Source organism: Nothobranchius furzeri, chromosome 10 (assembly GCF_043380555.1).
Source record: "Nothobranchius furzeri strain GRZ-AD chromosome 10, NfurGRZ-RIMD1, whole genome shotgun sequence".
In the NCBI taxonomy this organism is placed as follows: domain Eukaryota; kingdom Metazoa; phylum Chordata; class Actinopteri; order Cyprinodontiformes; family Nothobranchiidae; genus Nothobranchius; species Nothobranchius furzeri.
The window spans coordinates 56,024,957-56,045,791 of record NC_091750.1 but is presented as its reverse complement, the minus strand read 5'-3'; the positions used below and the strand labels follow the sequence as shown (position 1 = coordinate 56,045,791).

General features: G+C 42.1%; 2 protein-coding genes across 2 annotated transcripts; one reads left to right on the top strand and one right to left on the bottom strand.

Annotated features, from left to right (window-relative positions):
- Nucleotides 1-1,660: 1,660 nt before the first annotated feature.
- On the bottom strand, nt 1,661-7,109 carry LOC107386732 (cytokine receptor common subunit gamma). Its single transcript, XM_015961307.3, has 8 exons — nt 7,003-7,109; nt 5,805-5,895; nt 5,405-5,574; nt 4,554-4,687; nt 4,308-4,473; nt 4,120-4,222; nt 3,430-3,490; nt 1,661-2,584 (listed from the first exon to the last, which is right to left on the bottom strand). Exons 1-8 carry the CDS (start codon nt 7,064-7,066, stop codon nt 2,330-2,332), a joined length of 1,044 nt encoding a protein of 347 aa, XP_015816793.3. The 5' UTR covers nt 7,067-7,109; the 3' UTR covers nt 1,661-2,329.
- Nucleotides 7,110-9,780: 2,671 nt separating this feature from the next.
- On the top strand, nt 9,781-20,687 carry LOC107386731 (sodium/hydrogen exchanger 6). Its single transcript, XM_015961305.3, has 16 exons — nt 9,781-10,233; nt 11,555-11,748; nt 11,928-12,005; nt 12,136-12,212; nt 12,356-12,468; nt 12,601-12,706; nt 13,530-13,671; nt 13,803-13,908; nt 16,616-16,704; nt 17,023-17,136; nt 17,499-17,610; nt 19,286-19,439; nt 19,515-19,545; nt 19,627-19,715; nt 20,033-20,138; nt 20,265-20,687. The coding sequence occupies exons 1-16, from the start codon at nt 9,954-9,956 to the stop codon at nt 20,568-20,570; spliced, it is 2,097 nt and encodes a 698-aa protein (XP_015816791.3). The 5' UTR covers nt 9,781-9,953; the 3' UTR covers nt 20,571-20,687.
- Nucleotides 20,688-20,835: the final 148 nt, after the last annotated feature.

Below are 20,835 nucleotides of genomic sequence, written 5' to 3'. Positions count from 1 at the left end.
ACAGAGCTGGCCTTCCTGATGAGTTTATCCAACCTCTTCCTCTCAGCTGCCAATAAACTGCTGCTCCAACATACCACGCTGTAAAAAATGACAGATGCTACCACAGAGTCATAGAAGCTCTTTAAAAGCGCTCCCTGTACCCCAAATGACCTCAGCCGCCTCAGCAGGTAGAGTCTGCTCTGACCCTTCCTATAAAGAGCATCCGTGTTGTGGCTCCAGTCCAGTTTATTATTCAGGTGAACACCCAGGTACCTATAAGAGTCCACTATCTCAATGCCCACTCCCTGGATGTTCACCGGTGTCACTGTGGTGGGTCTGCGTCTCCTGAAATCCACCACCAACTCCTTGGTTTTCCCGGCGTTGATCAGCAGGTGGTTCTGCTGACACCAGTCCACAAAGTCCAGAGTCCCCTGTCTGTACTCTGAGTCATCCTCACCTGTGATGAGGCCAACTATGGCAGAGTCGTCAGAGAACTTCTGTAGGTGGCAGCGTGGGGAGCTGATGGAGAAGTCAGCAGTGTAGAGGGTGAAGAGGAACGGTGCCAGCACAGTTCCCTGTGGGGCCCCCGTACTGCAGACCAGCGTGTCAGAGACACAGCCCTGTGACCTCACATACTGTGGTCGTTCTGTGAGGTAGTCCAGTATCCACTGAGACATGTGGTGGTCCACTCCCGATAACTCCAACTTATCTTTCAGAAGTCGTGGTTGGATGGTGTTGAAAGCACTGGAGAAATCAAAAAACATGATCCTCACAGTGCTTCCAGGCTTCTCCAGGTGAGTCAGAGCTCGGTGCAGAAGGTAGTTGATGGCGTCCTCCACCCCAATGCCAGGCTGGTAAGCAAACTGTAGAAGTGTCATACAAAAGCCAGCTTGAACAAGTGAGTCTTCAGCTGCTTTTTAAAGGAGACCACTGAGTCCACTGATCTCAGGCTCATTGGGAGAGAGTTCCAGAGTCTGGGGGCCACAGCAGCAAATGATCTGTCACCTTTGGTCTTTAGCCTGGTGCTGCACAACCAGTAGGCTTTGATCACTGGACCTCAGGGACCTGCTGGGGGTGTAGGGACTAAGAAGATCACCAATGTAAGATGGTGCTTGTCCATGTAAGGCCCTATAGACCAGAACCAGGATCTTGAAATGAACCCTGAAGTTGACTGGCAGCCAATGAAGCTGGAGGAGAAGCGGGGTGATGTGGGTGTGTTTGGAGCACTTGGTCAGAAGCCGAGCACAGGCATTCTGAACCACCTGTAGATGGTTCAGGGAGGTTCTGCTCAGACACGTGAAAAGAGAGTTACAGTAGTCTGAGCGTGAGGAGATGAAGGTGTGGATAACTGTCTCAAGTTCAGAGCAGGGCAGAATGGGACTCAGCTTAGCAATGTTCCTGAGATGGAAGAAGGAAGAGCGAACAAGAGAACTGACATGAGAATCCAGGGTGAGTGCTGGGTCAAAGGTCACGCCAAGATTCCTGACAGAAGGTTTGGTGTGAGAAGCAAGCTGACCAAGAGAGTCTCTGACTTTGGGAACCAGCTTGTCTGGGGCACAGATGAGGATCTCAGTCTCATCTTCATTCAGCTGAAGAAAGCTCATCTGAAGGCAAAAAGCAATCTGGGAGTGTGGTAATGTTGGATCAAACTTGACTTTTAAAACAAACAATTAAAATACTGTTCATGTTTTAAGCATTTTATTTGTATTTTTACTATTTTGCAATTTTTCGTGTATTTAAAAACTTTTTCCCATAATATATCCAGCAGTTTATGAGTTAAAAACACATCCCAATACATGTCTATTTATTTTGTAATAATTGAAATTAAACAGTTATTTAACCAGTTTTTGTCAAAGATCAAAAAAGCATTTCATTTCATTAAATATTTGGATATCACATACTATCATAAAACCAGCATTCACATAATGACCAACAAAATAAACATATACGTATTTGTATGCATTAAAATACAAAAACATAATTATTGAGTATGCTGTGGTTATATATCTATGAAAAACAAATACATTGTAAAGCTTTATAATTTTTTTGACAGTCTAGAAACAACATTTCAAAGTTGGGAATAAAACAGAATACATTGTTTCTTAAAAATTATTCACAATATGCATGTTTTAAAGGGTTATATTCTTTTTTGTGACTTTTTTTCAAGCAGTTTTTAATGTAGACTTTGTTTAAAAAAAGTATGGCTGCTTTATTGAATACTCACTGAGAAACACAGTGATGCTTCATGTTTCACCTCATCTTGGTGTGATAATACTGTTACATTCCAAAAGTCGTTGTAAATAAATAGAACAGAAAATCTACGTGCAGCTTGGATCATTTTTGACTGTGCTTAAACGAAAACCTTCAGATCCTCCTCAGATGACTCTGAAGAGGAAGCGAAAGGTGCGGATCGGTCGTCGGGTTCATTCATGATGATGGAGACTGAGCAGTCGGTCTGATCGGTGGTGACGGTGAGGTCGGAGGTGTCGGAGATGTTGCTGTCAGAGCGGGAGACATAGGCGTACTCGCGTACAGGGCAGGCCTGCTCGTTGTAGTTGGCTTTGAAACCTTCTTTCATCAGGCCTTTGGAGAACGGAAACCAATCCTTAAAGAAAAATAAAGAAAAGGAAAATGGTGAATAGTTTTATCAGCAAAAAATGTTGGGAATGTGATCAAAAAGGAAAAAAAGCAATGAGCAAGTTTCAGCATAACATAAAAACAGCTTCCCTAAAAGAGATTATGGACCAAACCTAAAAAAGAATAAAATCACATTTAATTAAAAAGAAGAAAGGTGTTCACAAGAATATTTCCAGATGTTTTCTTTCCAGATTTCAGAATTATTGGCCAAGTAAAAGTACATTTACAAGGAATTTGTCTTCGGTAGATGTTCGCTCTCTAAAAACATACAACAACCACAATAAATGAGAATATAAAATATTATTAAAAATAATCAGTAGAAACAGCATCAAAACTCAACATAAAGGATGACCAAACAGAAGAAGAATCCCCAAGTAGGCCCCTAAAGTACTTCTACACCTCTCCAGGTGTCGGCCATAGTGTCTCTTACCCAAAGGCCAAACGCTGGTGGGTGGGTGTCCTTCCACTTGGAGGGGAGAAGTCTTTTGGCCAACAGGCAACTGAAAGTGACCATATGTCGTTGACCTTTGATCAAAGGGGAATCTATACTCATTATACCAAAGAGAGCTGTTAAGGGATCCGGATGCATAACAGACCCGCAGATCTTAGTGCATCGAAGATCGAGCACCAATGTTCCTGTAGTGTCGGGCACGACCAGAACATGTGCGAGAGTAAAGGGTGATCGTCTGCAACCCACGATCAGTTTTAAGAAAATCTGCCTCGCAGTACTGCCTCCACGACTGCAGATGTCTGCTCTTTAAGCTAACAAATACACCATCTCTGTGAGGAAGTCAAAAAACAAATATAACTAACCTCGATCTCAGGGGAGCTGAGCAACGGCTTGGGAACCACGGGGATGAGGATGATCCTCAGCCTGAATGGGAGGTGGAGACCATTTTACTTTCATAAAATCACATCAACTGTACCTCCTGAAATGTATTTAATTAGTTAATGAAGGAATATGTGTTATTTGTTACATTAACACATGCTTATAGATAACCAGTTCAGTATGATAAACAAACACACGTAGAAAAAACACGTGCTTAGCTGGAAATGCTAACAGTTAGCATAAAGTAAATGAATTAAAGGTGCATTATGCAAGAATATCGTGAGAATTTTACTGTGAGAAAATCCCAAAAGAGTCTAATGTTTCAGTCATTTTGAAAGAATGGTTATAAGGAAACATATTTCATATCCAGCTGGCTGCAAGGATTGTCAGTTTGTTTCCTTTCAAAACAAAGTAAGGAGGGACGTAACAACTGTTTACCATCAGTGAGAGTGGGGTTGCCGTGTCTCCTGCGAGCTAAAGCTGCAGCGCCGTCAACTGTAATTTGACGACGGCCGGCAAAAAGCTCCAGAGTTGTTTAAAGTGGTTGCAGTAACCACATTTTACCACATGATGTCATTTTTATTTCACTTCTACACAGTGCACCTTTAAATGAAATATAGTGGAAGTAGAAAGAGCTCTCCTGTTCAGAGCCCAAGGCATGATGGGATGCTCACCTCTCGTGGCGCAGAAGCATGATGATCAGTAGGATGAGGGTGATGGCACCCACTACGTACAGCACTGGTGTCCACACAGATATTGGCTCCTTTATATTTGTGTCTGAGAGGACAGAACCCAAAAGGACTGATGTGAAATGGAAAAGATATTCACAATATTCACATGGCAGACATCTTAAAAACCCTACTTGTGCTGTTGTTGAACCCCCAGGCCACAGGATCGCTCCAGTCACTCCAGATATCCGAGTCTCCACAGCTTTCCGTTATTTTACTTTTCACCTGGAACTCATACCTGGAATTGCTGGAGGGTAAGTTGATGCAGTAGCTCAGCCTCTCAGAAGGGACATGAGTGGACTGTAAAAAAAAAAAAAGGTTAGTTAAAAAGGACTTTAAAAAGTTTTTGATTAAATTAAAAAAAATTCCACTTTGCCTACATCCCACGGCTTGTTGTTTATTCGGAAGCGAACTTGGTTGTCCACACATCGTGGTGTTGACTGGTTCCAGTAAAACCACAAGTTGGAATCGGATCCAATTTTTACTGTAACGTTGGTTGGTGGGTTTAACTTGACTGGTGAGAAAGGAGAAAGAGTGCAATTAATTCCCACTTGTATTTTTTATGGTTTTTGTTCATTTTTTAGTTTAGAATTTAGGCTTTTTGGTGAAATCCCTTCAAATTAAAGAGTGAGTCACCCCACTACCAGAATCCTACATCAACAATATTTCCTGTTTAACTCATTCACTACCAGCCATTTTCTGATCAGAAAAGCCCTTCGCTGCCAACGTTTTTCAGCATTTTTACCGTTTTCTCAAGAGTCACAGAACGTTGCGCTCTATGATGGTGTCAACGCCAAAACTACTAAAACAAAAAGAAGACTCACCTCACCTCACATCAGGAAGAATCTGCGCATTTCAAGCATTATCCGTTCTTTCATAATCCATTCTCAAATTGTGATCGACAGAAGCTTTTTCAGTTCGTGCCTCACTTTTTTTTTTACAGCAGCGGCCCAAAACAATCTCCTAACACATGGATTTTCTGCTTTCTGATCACGTGACGTGTGACGTACGCGGATGAAAATTGGCTTTAGAGCTGAGGTGTTTGTTCTCACGGTGCAGGGGCTCGTTCCGACGCCCACACAGTAAAAAAATACAAATGACGACTTTAGTCGTCAATGGCAGTGAATGAGTTAAGAAATGCACCTAAAGGAGGCGTCGCCCAGCAAGCTGCTGAGGGAGTGACTGACCTGATCCCCCCCCCCCCCCAACTGTAAATCCTAAATGTGCATACCTTTCTTTTTAAGCGCATGTATCTTCTTACTCTTCGTCTCATTGCCGTGTCTCAATATGGTGTAAAAGTCACTGAATTTATCCTCTCTTTTGCAGTCTCGCTTACATCCAATGGTGATGTTGTCCTCTATCAGGTAGTTGGTACAGTTACTTTCTTTATTATTTTCAAACCTGTGGAGTGAAAAATAAACTTTTGTTACTGCAATTATGATCATGATGCAAATATAATATAATGTCATGGATTTGCTCGGCACCAAGCCAAATCTTATTTATTTATAACTGATAAAAATGTTGATGTTTTAAACCAATTCAGAACATTTTATCTAAAAAAATAAGAAAATTGACTTGAGGGCTGTGTTAGAGAGAACAGACTTTACATTTGAAGTTATTCGAGTACAAACCAGCTGGAGAAGGTGTAATTGACCCCTGGAGCTCCATTTTTATTCCAGACACAGTGAACTTGTTCCTGATTCACTATCAGACATTCCACATCTGTCGAAAACACAAGAAAACAAGTTATTTCATGACGAATGCAAATAAAAAAATACATTCAAACAGAAGGGACTCGATGCTTTCTCACCAATAATAAAAGTTTAAGAATTGTTTTAGAACTTTTCTTAAGAGAAACCAACATTAAAACCCAAGAAAAAACAATAAAAGCACAGATTACTAAGCTGCTTGAAAATGATTTTAAAATTATGCACAACACCAGAATATTCTCAGTTTTAGGTCTGAAGTTACCCTGAAAAACCTAACATGACTAAATTAAAACAAACAACAACAAAAAATTACAATTACGCTAATTAAATGATAACAGATTGAGGACATTTTGGTCCTGTTGCTAAGAGCCACGCTATTTTCTCATTTCCTGTTATATTTTAGTTTAATGCTGGATGAACACCCAAAACAAGCTTTAGAGACGAAAAAGTTCAGATCCATAATTTCATTTCTGGGTTTTGATAAAACAAGACAACATAACAGATAAAACTAATATTTCTGTAAAGTTACATCAAAATACTAAAAGAAACAATCAACAGCAATGTGACCTTGGTTGGATCAAGTTCTCACCCTTAGGACAAAAAGAACACCGACGCAAAACTGTTAAATTATAAAGTTTTGATTCATGTGACATTTGAAGGTGGAGTCGTATTACACAGGCGACATGAGGTGTAACACACACACACACACACACACACACACACACACACACACACACACACACACACACACACGTCAAAGGGAATTTTCAACTAAGACTTCTAAACTGGAGTTAAATCTTATTAAATAACAGCAACAAACCAGTTAAATATTTTTTGTCCTTCTTTAATTTCAGTTTTTAAAATATTTTATATTTGGTTAATTTATTTAAGTAAAAGTAAAGAAAACAATTTTTAGATTGGAAAAGGCGCTCGCAATGGACTACTGAGACATTATAACTACTAATCTTAAACAAAATCATGTGAAACATTATAAGTTCTTAATCAAATAGAAAACGGAGGTCGATTATTAAAAAGTTTATCCTCATTTTAACACAATCAAGCAAACTAAAAGCTCATAAAACCAAAAGAATCTTAGTTTTTCGATTGTAGACGCTCTTACCGGGTGGATTTTGGGCCCGTATTTGTTCAGAGAGACAGAGAAGCAGAAGCAGTGGAGCCAACATCGTGGCAGATGCAACTGTGGTGCGTTCAGCTCAGCACACACTTCTATGTTTCACTTCCGCTTTAAATGTGGGTTTTTCTCTTTTCCTGTTTCCAGACTGAGGCGGCAGCAAAAACAACCCTAAAAAACACCTTTAAACTGGTGTTTCTATCACCCATCAGAGCAAACTGGATCATTGAAGCTTGTTTGATCTAAATAATCAGGTAATTAATGCGTTTTATGCAAACAGTGACGACAAGAATCACAGAAGCATTTGAGCCTCAAACAATCAAGGAGTGTACAACACAAGAAGTGCAAAGCCTAGGTAAAATCATCATTTTTGTGTCTTATTTCGTCAATTTTCAAGACTTTTAAGGAGGAGCATAAAAGCAAAATGGAGGTATGAGAAATGAACATGAAGATAAAGGAGACAGGGATGCAAACATGTCTTAAACACGTAGGATCCAGTCTCATCTTTTAGATAAAATAATTGGCATCCTGTCAACAACTTTAATTTATGTTGAATGAACTGTTTAAGAGCCAAATGACAACAATCAGTAGTTTTATTTTAAAAATTAAAGCTGATCACATCAAACTTGTGAATTTTTCACAAACTCACAGAATCAGGTGCTCAACACTACCTGCTGCATGTTTGCAGGTTGGATAGTTCTGTGTGTGTTTGCTGCTTCACACAGAGTTTTGTGGCTTTGGTTTCCGGTCACAGGAAATATTTAAAATGAAAGTTTTAGGGACCCAGCAGGTACGTCGGAAACTGGGTTTCTCAAGAATTGTGGCGAGTTAAACGTGAACTCAGTCTGATCAGTGCGTTTTTACTGGGGCAATAATCATTGTTAATCACGTTTTAATTAACCAAAGAAAGTCAAGGACTCCAGAGTCCATTATATTGTCAAAAAGCAAATTTAGTGACCAGAAAAGATAAGTCCAAATGATGTAAAACGGACTGAAATCTGCCTTTATCTTTCAGTAATTAGCTGTAAGTTAGCCAGATTAACAAAGAATCACTTTTCTGCCCAACATTGCGCTGCTGACTCCTTCACTTGTTGTCAGATCTCAGCTCATTTCCAGAGAACTTGATGAGGGTTTATTGAGTTTGTGTGTGGAGGAGAAAAAAGTGATCTCCACTAATTTTCGTGTTTCGTTGTGAAAATGCAGTGGCACTACTTTTTTACCCTTTGTTTCTATCTTGTCACGCAATGTAAAAAAAATACACACTTGGCACCAAATGCATTTTAGATTTAAATAATGCAAACAGATATGTAAAAATCACAAAGTGTCATTTGTTTAGTCATTCGTTTATACATTTTCTGTTAGTAAAGACAATGTTTGTTTCCTCCCCTAAATCTCAGCTTTTGCAGGTTTTGACTTTGCGGATTATTAGATAAATTAGAGTTTTAAATGAGTGCATTAAAATGCTAAATTTTTATTTCTCTTATTCAGATTTTATGCAGATTGTTCTTGCTTCTTTTTGCATTTATTTTATTTACTCTGCTTTGACAAATAAGATTTACACAGGGGACATAATGTCTCTAGTATTTCTTTTATTTGCACATCTGTCTCTTTTACATTAAAATCGGGAGTTATTTTATCTTAAACTGAGTTAGTTGGTTAACAGCAATGTCTTATGTAGAGCGCTGTGCAAAACATGCATAAGATTTCTCTTTCTTGAAATGCAATAAAAAAGAACTCTCGCTTAAACCACTAGATCTCACTAGACATCCATAATCTGGTTGATAAGATGTTTTTAACTTAAACCAGTGAAATAAAATTTTTAATTGCAATAAATGTAGGCTCATCTTTAATGCACACTCTGAAATCCAATTTGTTCAGCCTACATAATATCATCTCAGGATTTTCTCCCTAAATAAAGGTTAAATAAAAATCATTAGACGTTTAGAAGCGAATGGGGAAAAAAAAGTGCTGGACACAATTTTGTTAGACATTTTTTTAAATGATGTTTGAGAATTAACGATCAGCTGAGCAGGAGGAGGTAGGACCCAAAATGCAGAAGCCCAGAATGACTCGAGGCAAGAGCAGTTGAATAAAGGTAAAATCCTTTTATTAAGGTGGCAACAAAAATGACTTAGATGCAGGAATGAAATTCAGAAAACTGAAAGCCAAAAAACCAAAAGCTCAATAATGAGCACAAAGACTAGAACCTGACGAGGGACCAAATCAATGCTGACTCACAACAATGGACCGACTAACAATGAGGGCCAAGTCGGGGCTTTTAAACACAGAGGGAGGTGATCAGAGGAACAGGTGACAGGTGTGAGTGATCTGGAGGGAAGGCAGGTGCATTCAATAAACTAAATGGGGAAAGAACTACGCAGGGGAACCTGGAGGAGAACAGGAGGAGGCTGGGGACAGAGGGACACGGAACATGACATAAACAGAATTTTATTTTTGGTATTCGTGTTTGTTTTATTAAGAATAGAGTATTAGATGTTTGCAGCACCAACACAATATTATGTGTAACCTGTTCAGATACTTTTTTTGTACAGATCGGAACGTTTGAATTTTACAATTAGGAATATAATTAGTTATCTTTAACCTAAATTCTGCCAAGTTTGCTTAAATAATACCTAAAAATGATTTAAGTGAGTTCTGTTATTGACTTAAATGAGCTACAAATAAGACAGTTCATTGATGTTGTTGATTAAATTGATTTGTAACGTAATTGTATTATTATATACTTTATTTCCCCCTCGCAGCAGCACCACCACGGGTCGCTGTTAGTAGCAGAGTTGGAAGCGGACTTTTATTTTGAGGGACCGGAAGTCTCAGTGTTTAGGTTGAGGAGGCGGAAGACGCTCAGCTGTTATTTACGTTCTTGGCCAAACCGAGACACAATTTTGACGACAAATGTAACAGTTTCACACAAGACCACGATGGAGTTCACACCGAGGCGCATCTTTGGGGTTAAACCCTCCAAAGCGACCTTTCTGCTACCTTTTCTTGTGTCCGTCCTGCTCGTCGGCAGCCAAGGCGACAGCAATGCTGCGTTGGACAACGTCGTTACCGAAAGGATGGCTGAGGAGAGCCACCGGCAGGACAGTGCATACCTGCTCATATTTATTATGCTTCTGACACTCACCATTCTGACGATTTGGTTGTTCAAACACCGGCGGGTTAGATTTCTCCACGAAACGGGTCTTGCTATGATCTATGGTAAGGACATGAATGCTAGCTAGCCAGCGTGTCATCAGTTAGTTAGCTCTTTAAACCTGACCAGTAAACCAATTAAACACTTTCTTGCCACGTGACAAGGCGCGTGGGCAGCTTATCTGTCATGTTTTTATTGTTTAAACACATGAAATCAATTTAACAAAAGATCAGACTTTGTCGGAGTTGAATAAAAATATGTTATTAGAAGTTATGAATCTAATGATTCATAATTTCTAATAATTCATAAATGTTTCTTGGAGCCATGGACGTAATTTTCACTTTAGAAGTGGGGGGGACACGGGGGGGGGGGGGGGTATCTTTACAGTATGCTCTAATGGGAAACAGGCTTCAACACAAATGGTTGTTTTCCGCTTGGTCCTTAAGCTCAGCCAGTGTCCATTTAATATAGCGTAATATTGTGTTTGGATGGTTAAAAGTGCAGGGGTCAAAACTTGACTTTGGAAACAGTGTCCCCCCCCCATCCCCCCCCCCCAAATTATATCCATGCTTGAAGCACCTCTACAGACTGTTTCATAAAGTAATATTGGATTGAGAAAATAGAGATTAATGGTTGTTTAATTTGAATAAATACGATAATAACCAATGGCAGTTCATACATAGGTTCCCTGATGTAAAGAAAGAAAAACATCTAAAAAGTAAAACAAAAATACTACAATATATATACATGTATTTACAACAAATGTTTCTGTTTTGCTTTATTGTGTGTGGCTGCATGCAATTTGAATTATTTATACACCTTTTTCACCAGTTGCTTTGTAAAACAGTGAACTTACCCCAACAGACTCACTAATACCGCTCTTGGGGCTGGGAAAAAACGCACCTGAACTGCAGATAAACAGCCAATCGTGTTTGGTTGCTAGGTAGAACTGCAAGAGCTTTTGACCAATTGGCATCACTGAATTTAGAGTTCATGGGGTGTTGGCTGATAGTGTGCATGTTTTTTTAACACACAACACACTGTTGCTTTATACAGAGCTGAACATGCAGCTGCTGCAGTAAAATGTGTTTACTTGTTCTCATTTTATGTGATTATAACATTTAAACATAATGTTTAATTTTGTCTGTATGTGTTAGTGCCACCTATGGGTGGAACAGGGTATTGTACTTTGAGTTGTGCCTGCTTCAAGCAGATAAATCACTATCAACACCAGTCTGTGAAAGTGATTTGAAGAAAGGGAATAATAATGATTATTGTGGAATTTTAGTAATTTCCCGATTGTTTCAGTTTTCCAGCTCAACATAGAAGTTTTTTCACCAATCCCCACTAATCATAATCCCACTGTTGTTTCTGTTTTAACCAAAGGCCTATTGGTAGGTGTGATCCTGCGATTCGGCATCCACGTGCCTCAAAGCATGAGTGATGTGATCCTTGGCTGCGCCGTCAACGCCAGTCCCGCCACTCTGTTAGTCAACGTCAGCGGGCGGTTTTACGAGTACACCCTCAAGGGGGAGGTCACTCCGGGCAGTGGCCACCAAGATGACGAGATGCTGCGAAAGGCAAGATTACCTCTAGATGAAGGGTCGACCTGCATTTTTTTTGTTTTTGATCCGAACGACTCAGCTGGTAGCAGCTTTATAACAGGAGAAGACTTTTCAAAATGTCACACATTTTAACGTCAAACACTTTTATTCTGGTGAATACGCTCATAAGTCTGCTGTTATTGGCTTGTTTTCAGGTGACCTTTGACCCAGAGGTGTTTTTCAACATTTTGCTGCCTCCCATAATCTTCCATGCAGGTTACAGCTTGAAAAGGGTAAGATACTGTATGTGATTAATGAAAGGTTTTCATTTAGTTGATTTCTATAAAAATAGGTTATTTGACAATAACAAATGTTCTGTTTTCTGTAGACTTTAGTTAAAATCGGTCTTTTTTTCTTCTTTAGAGGCATTTCTTCAGAAACATTGGCTCCATCTTGGCTTATGCTTTCTTGGGAACAGTTATATCCTGCTTTGTTATTGGGTACACCCTTTGATTATCTCCAATATTACTCTTAAATCTGGATTTACTCGTTTTTACAGCTTGTGTCTTACAGGCTCAATCAGTCGTAAACAGCACTATATTGATGCAAGCATCTTTAATACTGATGTTTTTCCCCTCCTTAGGCTCATCATGTATGGCTTTGTGTCCTTTATGAAAGTTGTGGGCCAACTTGGGGGGGATTTTTACTTCACTGATTGCCTCTTCTTTGGAGCTATCGTCTCAGCAACAGACCCGGGTAAAGGAGGGAGCTTGAATCTTCCAAATGGAGAATTTAAATATGCAGAAACTTGTTTTGAAGCATTTTGTCCCCTTGTTCTTTTGAACGGTGTGGCATTTAGAGGTGTTTCTGTCTCTCCGTTTGTCTCAGTGACGGTGCTAGCGATCTTCAATGAGCTAAAAGTAGACGTCGACTTGTACGCGCTGCTGTTTGGGGAGAGTGTCCTCAATGACGCTGTGGCCATCGTCCTGTCCTCGTAAGTATTGAAACATGGATTTTGAAGCTTTTTAAAGAAATCAAGCATCCATTTATCGCATAAACCTGTATTTTGTTAATGTTTTTAACTGTGTGATGAGACGTTTGAAGCTCGAGTAGCTTCTGTTTTGGGGAAAGGAAAACATCACTTGTGGAAATGTGTGTTTGAATGTCTGCTGCACGGGAAGATTTAACCACACTAATGTCATTCCCTGTCATTTCACTGCTTGCCTTTCTCCATCCATCTGTGTCATTCGCACCTGCCTGTGCGTACGTACGTATGTAGGGTCCTCCTCCGCTTGGAGAAGCAGAGCAGGCATGGCCCCGGAGCCGTCCTCTCCACTGGAGGGAACGGCTCCGTCAAGTCTGAGGAGGTTGAAGGGTGGCTGGGAGAAAACCAGACATTCCCTCCCCGGTGGGTGGGTGGGTTTGCTTGTGTTAGAACCTTTTTTGCTGATGTGATTCCGATCTTTCATTTAGGCTGTAGCCTAAAGCAACCTTTAGCATAACCCTCCCCTGTGTCCCTCTACCACTGTTCCTCCATCTTTTTACCCATCCATACTGCCACATCATTCTTTGCATATAACAGTTTTGCTCATTTATCTTTGTTAAAAGTCTGTGAAACATTAACCAAACCGGGTTAGTTAGGCTCCAGCATGCAAACCCAGCTCTGTTTCAGTTGTACAGGGAGGATTTGATGCCTGGCAGCCATTGTTTCTAACCTAATGCGAGCATGTGTTTGACATTGGGCCTCTCTCTCTCTTCCTGTATTCTTAGTAAGAGTCTGTTTCTGTTTTTCTAGTAAATGTTTTTCTGTCCTTCAGCTCCATCGTGGCGTATCAGCCTGCAGGAGACAACAGCCACAGCTTTGAGGCCATGGCTGTGCTGAAATCCTTGGGCATCTTTGTGGGTGTCTTCAGTGGATCCTTTGCACTTGGAGTGGCTACAGGAGTCATGACTGCTTTCATATCCTTTTCTTGCTCCCGTGTGGCCTGAACTCTTCTCTTTGATGAAACACTCGACTGTTGTTCTGTAAATAATCATTTTCCGATGTGTTGTCCTTTTGCTTTGTCCCTTAACTTTTAAGTTGTCCTCACGTGACCAAGTTTACCAAGCTTAGGGACTTCCCTCTGCTGGAGACGGCTTTGTTTTTCCTCATGTCTTGGAGCACCTTCCTTTTGGCCGAGGCCTGCGGGTTCACAGGTACATCTGAAACCAGGATCCGAACGGGCAGTTTTCATAACCTTACTTCTGCTGGTGGATGGATGGTTTAAGGTCTCGCTCACAGAGAAGCTGTGTCATGCTTGTTCTTTATGAAATACGATCGGTCACTCTGAGTTGCTTATGCACGTTGAATGTGAAAAATGTCTTCAACCCTCGTCTTCATTAGACGCAGAAGGGAAATAGACGACCGGGTCTGATAAAGCAGATCTCTTCTACGTCACAGGGAGAATTGGTGTTAATGAGCACATCCACCTTAGCTTGTGACCACAGAAGTTTGTGTAGATTTAGTTGCTAGGGGAGAGCAGATCACGTCTCGGCTAGTCGCTGCTAAGCATTAGCGGCTCAACATGGCGAAACACGTTCAGGCTTGTGTTATTTATGGAGTTAAAACTCCAGCGTTGCATTCTTCTCAGAATGAAGAGCGAATGAGGGCAGCGGAAGAGTTGCATTGCTGATAGCCAACCATATCCGCCTAATTCTGTCCCCCGAAACGGGAACATCAGAGCTTTTTCCACAGAGAATGACTCACAAGACATTCCTTCGTACTAGAAACCACAACAAATGTATTGAAAAATCTTGAGACCATTAATATATCAAGTAGGGCAAAATGGCCTAAAACAAATAGAGCAATAGTAAATGTACATTTGTTCCACGTCTTTTTAGCCTAGAAACCTAGACCGTTAGTCACCGAAGCAAAAAGATTTTGCTCTGCATGCCGGTCTAGCTACGCTCCATTGGAGCCTTACCCCGGCTTTCCACAGGAGCCGTCAGCAGCACGTTACTGCAGCAGCACGTCATAGCTGCTGATAGGAACCGCTGTGGTCAACAGAACCTTTTCCACGGGAGCCGTCAGCAGCTGTCAGCAGCGCGAGTCGGCCGCGTCTCTGGAGCAGCATGTCGCGGCCTTTACGCGCCGGTTCTATTTCCTACGCGCGACGCCTCTGAAACGGGTCAATTTAGACATGTTTGGGGAAGGAAAGACAGGAAATCGGACGCGGAAATGGAGAGAAGCACCTGAGATTTTCAGAATAAAGAACGTACTGCCTTCCGGTTGCTTTACTTTTAAAAAAGTTACTAACTGTGCGGCCCCGTGAGAAGTTATCACCTAGCTAGCGGTCTCCTTTGTTTTTCAGGTCCGTATTGGCGATTATAAAACGGACAGAACATAAAACACAAACCATGTTGTAATTTTCTCCTGCTTGTTGTTGTGTTTACTGACGAAGTCACTCGTGTGACTTCGTGCTCTGTCGGTGACAGCTGCTCCCCTGCTGCTTCGCGTCTCGTGGGAAGGGCCAAGCAGCAGTTTACGCGAGCAAGACGTGCTGCTGCAGTAACGTGCTGCTGACGGTTCCCGTGGAAACCCGGGGTTACCCCGGCTTTCCACGGGAGCCGTCAGCAGCACGTTACTGCAGCAGCACGTCATAGCTGCTGATAGGAACCGCTGTGGTCAACAGAACCTTTTCCACTGGAGCCGTCGGCAGCAGCGCGAGTCGGCCGCGTCTCAGGAGCAGCATGTCGCGGCCTTTACGCGCCGGTTCTATTTCCTACGTGCGACGCCTCTGAAACGGGTCAAGTTCGACAGTTTTGGGGAAGGAAACACAGGAAATCGGACGCGGAAATGGAGAGAAGCTCCCGAGATTTTCAGAATAAAGAACGTACTGCCTTCCGGTCGCTTTACTTTAAAAAAGGTTACTAACTGTGCGGCCCCGTGAGAAGTTATCACCTAGCTAGCGGTCTCCTTTGTTTTTCAGGTCCGTATTGGCGATTATAAAACGGACAGAACATAAAAACACAAATATTTTGGAGCCATGTTGTAGTTTTCTCCTGCTTGTTGTTGTGTTTACTGACGAAGTCACTCGTGTGACTTCGTGCTCTGTCGGTGACAGCTGCTCCCCTGCTGATTCGCGTCTCGTGGGAAGGGCCAAGCAGCAGCTTACGCGAGCAAGACGTGCTGCTGCAGTAACGTGCTGCTGACGGCTCCTGTGGAAACCCGGGGTCAGTAGGTCTAGCATTGGCCTGAGCGGTATTATGCAATGCCAAACACAGCGCTCTATTGGTTTGGAGGGCGAGATGATGCAATGGAGCGGAACAAGATGGCAATGGCTTATTTCAAGCACCTTTGGTGTCTTTGTATTATTCAGACTTGGGCTTTTCTTTCAGTTAAGAGCAGATAGAGGTACTTAAGTCCTTTACTTCGATGTAAGGATGTATTTGTGTCCTCTTTATCAGTGTAATGCAGGCCGCCCTGTTGACTGACTTCTGTAGCGGCGAGTACGTCATGTTAGTTGTCCGATAGCATCTGGAGATAGTTGAAAGACAACTGTAGATTTCACCTCACAACTGAGCTCCATCGATCACGGCCAGACTGTGTATTCATATATTAGATGGCTTGCCAGGCCAGGTCTTTTTTGAAATATCCAGTTTATCCTAATCTATTCCTCTTTAAAGTTGCAGTCTTTCAACTCCTTCTAACCTGTCATGAGATATAAACTTTCTCTTTCACCTCCGTGTCTCTCTTAATTAGCACTGCGCACACTGGAGGGTGAGGTATAGCATGTAAAAGAAGTTAAACTCTAAATATTTAGATGCAGATGTCTGAAAGTTTTCCTCTAGAATTTAAATTTGAATCATTTCACTGTTAATTGAAGCGAGCATAATTTTTGCAGTTTCTATGATTGTTTTTCAGGCGTGGTAGCGGTGCTGTTCTGTGGGATGACTCAGGCTCATTACACCTTCAACAACCTTTCTCCTGAATCTCAAGACAGAACCAAACAGGTGAAACTTCAGTCTGTGTTTCTCACCAAAACGTTACACATCCCAGCCAGGCCACTGCTGGAAGTGGTCATTTATCTACATTCTGTCACAATCATTTAAAACGTAACGTACTCCACAAAGTTTTGCAGTCACAGCGTTTTTACAGATATGGAACCCAAAAACAGAAATGGTTGATGATGTGGCTGATTATTGTTGCTACTCTGCCCAAAATTCTTAGAAACCTACAAGCTCGTGCTATCGTGAGATGCTAGTTATTGCAACACTGTTTTCTCATGTTTACATCAAAGAACTCATTCAGTTATCTCCTGTTTTTATCAGTTGTTCGAGCTGTTGAACTTCCTGGCGGAGAACTTCATCTTCTCCTACATGGGTCTGACACTCTTCTCCTTCCAGTCACATGTCTTCAACCTGCTGTTCATCATCGGCGCCTTCGTATCCATGACAAACAAATCCAGACCTTTCTGGTTGTGGGTTGCTATGCGACACCGTTTTCTGATCCACGTATACCCTTATGACTCTTAGTGCTGCCTTTATTTTACAGCTTCTAGTGCTTTCTGCATCAGCTCTCATCAGATATCCTACTAACCTTATGTCAGCACCACAGTTAACGATCAGTGTTTCACTAAGTGCTTAACTGAAGCTAGCATCAAACACCAGAGCACCTTTTAGAGACAGATTAGTCAGTTCTGAGATGCAGTTTCTGAACCGCCATCTACCCACTAATATTTTCTGTTCCCTCTGAGCCATATTCTCGTTTCAGCGAGTTGAATCCTTGACCTTGCGGTGTTGTGTAGGTGGCCATATTTCTCGGCAGGGCTGCAAACATCTACCCCCTGTCCTTCCTTCTCAACCTGAGCCGCAGAAACAAGATCGGATCAAACTTCCAACATGTTATGATGTTTGCAGGTACTCATTAAGGATGAGGAGAACCTTTAAGGGACCAATTCTACCATTTACACATTTTTATTTTTTCTGTGTTAAAGTTACAGTTACTATCTCACAACTTCCTGAATCGCCTTTGTTTAGAAATATGAGACTGATGGGCTAAAGGCTAGTGCTTTAAAATTTGTGTTGCTGGACATATTATACAAAGTCACATTTTGCATCCATTTTTTGTTGCCATGTGGGTCTGTGCTGCTGTGAATGCTCCAAATGAGAAAAAACCCATCCGTCTGTTTTCTCTCAGTGTTTGGTTTTAGGGACATTGTGCCTAAAACATGAGGCTTCAAAAAGCCTCCATTTGTGATGTCACAAATGGTGAAAATAGAATAGAGCCACCTCTCACCCCTGCTTTCCACAGGAGCCGTCAGCAGCACATTACTGCAGCGTCATAGCTGCTGATAGGAACCGCTGTGGTCATCAGAACCTTTTCCACTGGAGCCGTCAGCAGCGAGAGTCGGCCGCGTCTCAGGAGCAGCATTTCGCGGCCTTTACGCGCCGGTTCTATTTTCTACGCGCGACGCCTCTGAAATGGGTCAAGTTCGACATTTTTGGGGAAGGAAAGACAGGAAATCGGACGCGGAAATGGAGAGAAGCTCCTGAGATTTTCAGAATAAAGAAACGTACTGCCTTCCGGTTGCTTTACTTTAAAAAAAAAGTTACTAACTGTGTGGCCCCGTGAGAAGTTATCACCTAGCTAGCGGTCTCCTTTGTTTTTCAGGTCCGTATTGGCGATTATAAAACGGACAGAACATAAAACACAAACCTTTTGGAGCCATGTTGTAGTTTTCTCCTGCTTGTTGTTGTGTTTACTGATGATGTCACTCGTGTGACTTCGTGCTCTGTCGGTGACAGCTGCTCCCCTGTTGCTTCGCGTCTCGTGGGAAGGGCCAAGCAGCAGCTTATGCGAGCAAGACGTGCTGCTGCAGTTACATGCTGCTGATGGCTCCTGTGGAAAGCCGGGGTCATGCTCAAAAGAGCTGCTGCTGCTGGAGCTGAGGCAGCGCTACCTCGAGACCCTCCCTGACGTCGGAGCTTCTCAGCTTATAGTAGCCTGAGAAGGGGGGTGGGTGGGTGTGGCCAGCTCCAGCTTGTTTTTTTTAAAGCGACAGAGCCCTGAAACGACTCATTCCAGAAGGTACTGAAAATGTCAAGAATAAAACGGCTGATCTTGCTTTATGGTAGAGGAATTTAGTGCTGAGAATTTCATGAAGAAGTTTTGTATCAGCCATAGAACTGTTATAGCTGAAGGAAAAAGTCATAATATGCCCCCTTTAACTCAAATTTAAATCTGCTTCTTAGGTTTTGGTCTGCTTTTTAATGAACTATAAATGAACAAGTTCTGGCTTGTAGTAAATCTTAATAATAGAAAGTTAAGGTGATGAGGAGCAGGGATGGACTCATTTCATGACTCAGAGGCAGAGTTTACTGTTCAAACAGAGCGGCCTACACACGTATGATTGTTTTTGACTTGCTCTGCTCCTACAGCTCACCACCTTTAATTATTAAGGAATTTAAACTTTTTTTGTCTAGAGTTTGTGTAAGTGTATGAAAACATAACAAATTTTCATTGTTGCATATTTTAGCCAAAAAACTGTTTTCCAGCCACACATCCTCACACTCATTATTCTGTCTCCTCCAGGTCTGCGTGGGGCCATGACCTTCGCCCTGTCCATCCGGGACACGGCTACCTACGCTCGTCAGATGATGTTCTCCACCACCCTCCTGATTGTCTTCTTCACCGTGTGGGTCTGTGGAGGTGGCACCATGCCCATGCTGTCGTTCATGAGCATACCGTAGGGCTCGGCTTCTGTTTGCACGTTCCTCACTCCGCTGTGCCTTTAGTAACTGCTGTGTTTTATTTTCTCCAGAGTGGGTGTGGACTCTGATCAAGAAAACTCTGTCAGTGACTTTAATTTTGAGCAGATTTGGTATAAAAAAGGGAATTTGAGGGTAAATGAGCAGTGTTTTTGTGTTTAACAGAGTTCTGCTGTGTTGGACGGCTCACAGAGGAGGAGCACCAAACAAGAGAGCGCCTGGCCCTTCAGAATTTGGTACAACTTTGATCACAAGTATCCTTTGAACCATGGAGTAGTGCTTGCTGATCTGAAGATGCTCGAGTGATTGTAAACCACCAGAGGGCACTGTTTCCCAACTTTAAGGGTCCCGTTTCTTCGTATGATCCCACTTGAGGCACAAAGATTTGTTTTTAAAGCCGGCAGCTCCTTTCATTTGAACCATAGTTTACTTAATGCTTTACCTGAAAATGGTTCTTAATTGTAAAATGTGCAAAGTTCAGATTGTGTTCCCCAGACTAGAGATCTGTAAAACCAGTGTTTACCTAGAAACGGTTTACCAGTTGAGTCCTTGACAGAAGCTCGTTGATCAGCTACCTGAAACCTCTCCTGACCCACAGCGGTCCTCCTCTCACTGCGACTATGCCGGCTTGTTGTGGGCCGTTGGCACGATGTCTGACCAGTCCGCAGGCCTACGAGGTTTGGACAGAACTTTTAAGATGTTTTTCTTTTTTAATCTTGTCTGGATTAAATCTTCTTTCAGGTGTTCTCTCATTCCCCTTATGTTTTTATTTCCTCCCTCTTTCTTTTCTTTTCATCTCCCAGAATGAAGGTCAGCTTCACGACAATGACTCTGACTTCATCCTGAACGACGCCAATGTGAGCTCCATGTACGCTGACGTCACCGTCAGCACAGACGCGTCTGGATCCCGCACCGTCAACCCCAAACCCAGGGGCACCCCGTTCAATGACAGCCTGGATCACGAGCTCTCCCAGCCGGACCAGGACGTGGCGATCCACGGTACACGGCTCGTCTTACCAATGGACGACCCCGTAGAGCCCCCGATTACTGTCACCCTCCCACCGCCACCCTCTCCACCCCGTTCAGAGCCTCACAGACACCGGCTGTAGGAATGTTAGCACCATCAGAAGTTGGGTTTTTGTTTTGCCTCAGATTTTAAAAATGATCAAAAAACACATCGATCTGTTAGTTTTGGATCCAATTCCTTTAAAAAAAAAGTCAAAGTTCGGCGTGTACGAGTTTTTTTTAAGTAATTATGAATTTTATCATCTTCCTTATTATTTCACTCTAGTAAGAAATGGTACTTTTAAACTCACTGCTATTACAGAGGCTAACAGCTCTGTTTGCACGACTGAGGTTATAACCTAAGCTATG

Coding starts and splice junctions, on each gene's coding strand:
- LOC107386731 (XM_015961305.3), top strand. CDS start 9,954: ATGGAGTTCACACCGAGGCGCATCTTTGGGGTTAAACCCTCCAAAGCG. Junction 10,234..11,554: donor GGGTCTTGCTATGATCTATG/GTAAGGACATGA, acceptor TTTTAACCAAAG/GCCTATTGGTAGGTGTGATC. Junction 12,707..13,529: donor GTGGCCATCGTCCTGTCCTC/GTAAGTATTGAA, acceptor TCTGTCCTTCAG/CTCCATCGTGGCGTATCAGC.
- LOC107386732 (XM_015961307.3), bottom strand. CDS start 7,066: ATGTTGGCTCCACTGCTTCTGCTTCTCTGTCTCTCTGAACAAATACGG. Junction 4,223..4,307: donor GGGGTTCAACAACAGCACAA/GTAGGGTTTTTA, acceptor CTGTCCTCTCAG/ACACAAATATAAAGGAGCCA. Junction 3,491..4,119: donor ATGCTTCTGCGCCACGAGAG/GTGAGCATCCCA, acceptor CCTCCCATTCAG/GCTGAGGATCATCCTCATCC.